Source organism: Otolemur garnettii, unplaced genomic scaffold, assembly GCF_000181295.1.
Source record: "Otolemur garnettii isolate 467f Iridium unplaced genomic scaffold, OtoGar3 scaffold00195, whole genome shotgun sequence".
NCBI lineage: Eukaryota > Metazoa > Chordata > Mammalia > Primates > Galagidae > Otolemur > Otolemur garnettii.
The window spans coordinates 2,369,435-2,372,115 of record NW_003852590.1 but is presented as its reverse complement, the minus strand read 5'-3'; the positions used below and the strand labels follow the sequence as shown (position 1 = coordinate 2,372,115).

The following is a 2,681-nucleotide window of genomic DNA, read 5'->3' as shown; positions in this document are numbered from 1 at the left end:
CCAGCCGTGGTGTATGTGGCCGGTGCTATAACCACTGAGCTACGGGTGCCACCCCCACAAGGTTATTCTTCCCATAAGGTTTGCAAACGTCTGCTCTTAGAAGTACAACTTCATAGCAAATTCTCCTACTAATGGGCACAGGTTAGAAAATGAAGGGAGAATAAGACTAAGAAGAACCCAAATACATCTAGTTCTTACAGGGATGAAGAATCAGTGTGATCAGCTAAAGATTTGCAGTTACAAAACCTGTCTTGGATCCTAACCTGTTTCTCTACCTATTTCTTTATATTATGGATGTGATAAAAATAATATTACCTGCCTATCAACCTCACTGGACCGTTACAAGCATCAGATAAGATATAAAAGCAGAAGTGCCTTGTAACTCTGTATAAATAAAAAAATCCTCCTAGATAATAGTTTTTATGAGGTAGGAGGGGCTGGTGTGCAAAGTACTAAATTTTTACAAATCAGTAAACATTTTTCTGGAACCCCTTCCATTTTTTAAAATTTCCTAGTTATCGCTAAAATAACATACTTATTCATTTGAATTGTTAATCACTGGTTTCATACCTGAAATGCTGCCATTGCCTTTTCAGTTTGAATTGTTGATTCAAGAAAACGTTCAAAAATAGATATGGAGATTATTCCCTTTTCCAATATTAGGTATTGTTGAAAGCGATTATTGAAGGCAAAAAGGGTTAATGCATAGCCTGCTCTTAAGCAAATATCCTAGAAATAGAAAAATGTGCATTATCTTTAACTTACTTCATTTATCATGTTACTCAACATTATGGACTTTGAATCCTTGCCCATTAAAATATATTACATTCTTATCACTGGCAATAAAATGATATTATTGGGGAAAACAGGTAACAGTTACTAGACTGTTATTGAACAAAGAAAATAGAGAAATAGGACCGGGAGTGGTGGCTCATGCCTGTAATCTCAGCATTCTGGAAGGCTGAGACGGGCAGATTGCTTGAGCTCAGTAGTCTGAGATGAGCCTGAGCAAGAGGGAGACCCCATCTCTAAAAATAGCCAGGCATTGTAGTAGGCACCTGTAGTCCCAGCTACTGGAGAGGCTGAGACCAGAGACTTGAGCCCAGGAGTTTGAGGTTGCTGTGAGCTATGACACCTCAGCAATCTACCCAGGGCGACAGCTTGAGACTCTGTCTCAAAAAAAAAAAAAAAAGAGAAATGGGATGGCACATAGAAGAAAAAAACATTTTAACTTTCAAGGATAATGTTACATTACTGATTATGCGAATTGCAAATGAAAACCTATATGGTACGAGGAAATGTAATAAGACATTTGTAATAATACTACAAATGTAATAACAACCACCTTGTTATTTCAACATTTTTTTTATTTTCAACATTTCAAAGTAGAATTGATAAATCAAAATTTCCTTTGTGCCACATTCTATATATATTGCATTTATGCATTGCGGGATTGTCTCTATACATCATCTCTCAAAGTTAATTTATAAGATTCTATTGTACAATAATCTAAGGCAGAACAGGAGAAAGTAATTTACTTTGCAAGAGTTATATTTTTTAACTTGCTCAGGCTGAAAAAAAATATCATATTTTAATATTTTGAGCCTGGGCAAACAACAAAAGTCAATTTCTCCCTTAGTCTGCTTGCCAAAGCTGTATATGTATGATAGATCTTCCAGAAATCCCAAAAGATAAAATCTACTAAATTTTACTTTTAATATTAAAAATAATTTAATTCTGTTATTCATAAGCTAAATGAACAGTGTAGTACACACACAGAGAACTCATTAGTCTTAGTAAATTTTCCTTTACCATATCAATCATGTTAAAATGTTATATATACATATTGAAATATTTATGGATAAAATGATGAGATGCTTGAGATTTGCTTCAAAAGTAATACAGGGGGAGTGAGTGGATATATAGATGAAATAGGATTGGATATGAGCTGCTAATTGCCAAAGCTGGTCAAAGAGATATTTAAACATTTTTCTAATAAAATTATACACACAAAAAAACCAATCACCTGGCCATAGGCAGGAAGGTATTAGACGCAGCCAAAGAATAAGGAACTAGGCAGGATTCAGTCATGGACAAAGGGTAGATTAACAACAAATAGCAGAATAGAAATCTTGAGCCAATTAGGAAAGAAGGGCCATGGGCAATGAGCCAAAGAGGCATTCCTTGGGTATCAAGGTCCTCTAGAGGAAACAATAAATCTAGCAGAATAAATATAAATAAATACAATAAATATAGTAAAATTTCTGTAAGTTGACCACCTAAGGGATTTTAACCAACTGGTCTATACAGAGGTGGTCAATGATGTGAACTGTCTTATGCACTTTACTTCATATAATCTTTCATTTACTAATCTACTGAGCTGGTTATGGCTACTGGTTGCTCATTTTCACTATATGAATGGGATAAGAGTGCCTATTAATCATGCTCCCTAACATCTGTTCAAAAGTACATTTATAATTAATTAGGCCATATACTTTGATTAAATAAGAAGGAGTAGACTACGGGTGTACATGTGTGGTGGCTCGTGCCTCTAATCCTTGCACTCTGGGAGGCTGAAGTGGGTGGATTACTTGACTCGTGAATTTGAGACCAGCCTGAGCAAGAGTAAGACCCCCATCTCTACTAAAAAAAAAAAATAGAAAAACTAGCCAGGTGTTGTG

The 2,681-nt window shown here is 35.3% G+C and overlaps 1 protein-coding gene across 1 annotated transcript in view; it reads right to left on the bottom strand.

The window, feature by feature from the left end:
• Window positions 1–2,681, bottom strand: part of ANKAR (ankyrin and armadillo repeat containing) — a 74,911-nt gene that overhangs the window by 11,618 nt on the left and 60,612 nt on the right. The window contains exon 17 of the mRNA XM_003801035.1: window positions 571–729. Within this exon, the coding sequence (XP_003801083.1) occupies window positions 571–729 (159 nt within the window). The remainder of the gene's footprint in view (window positions 1–570; window positions 730–2,681) is intronic.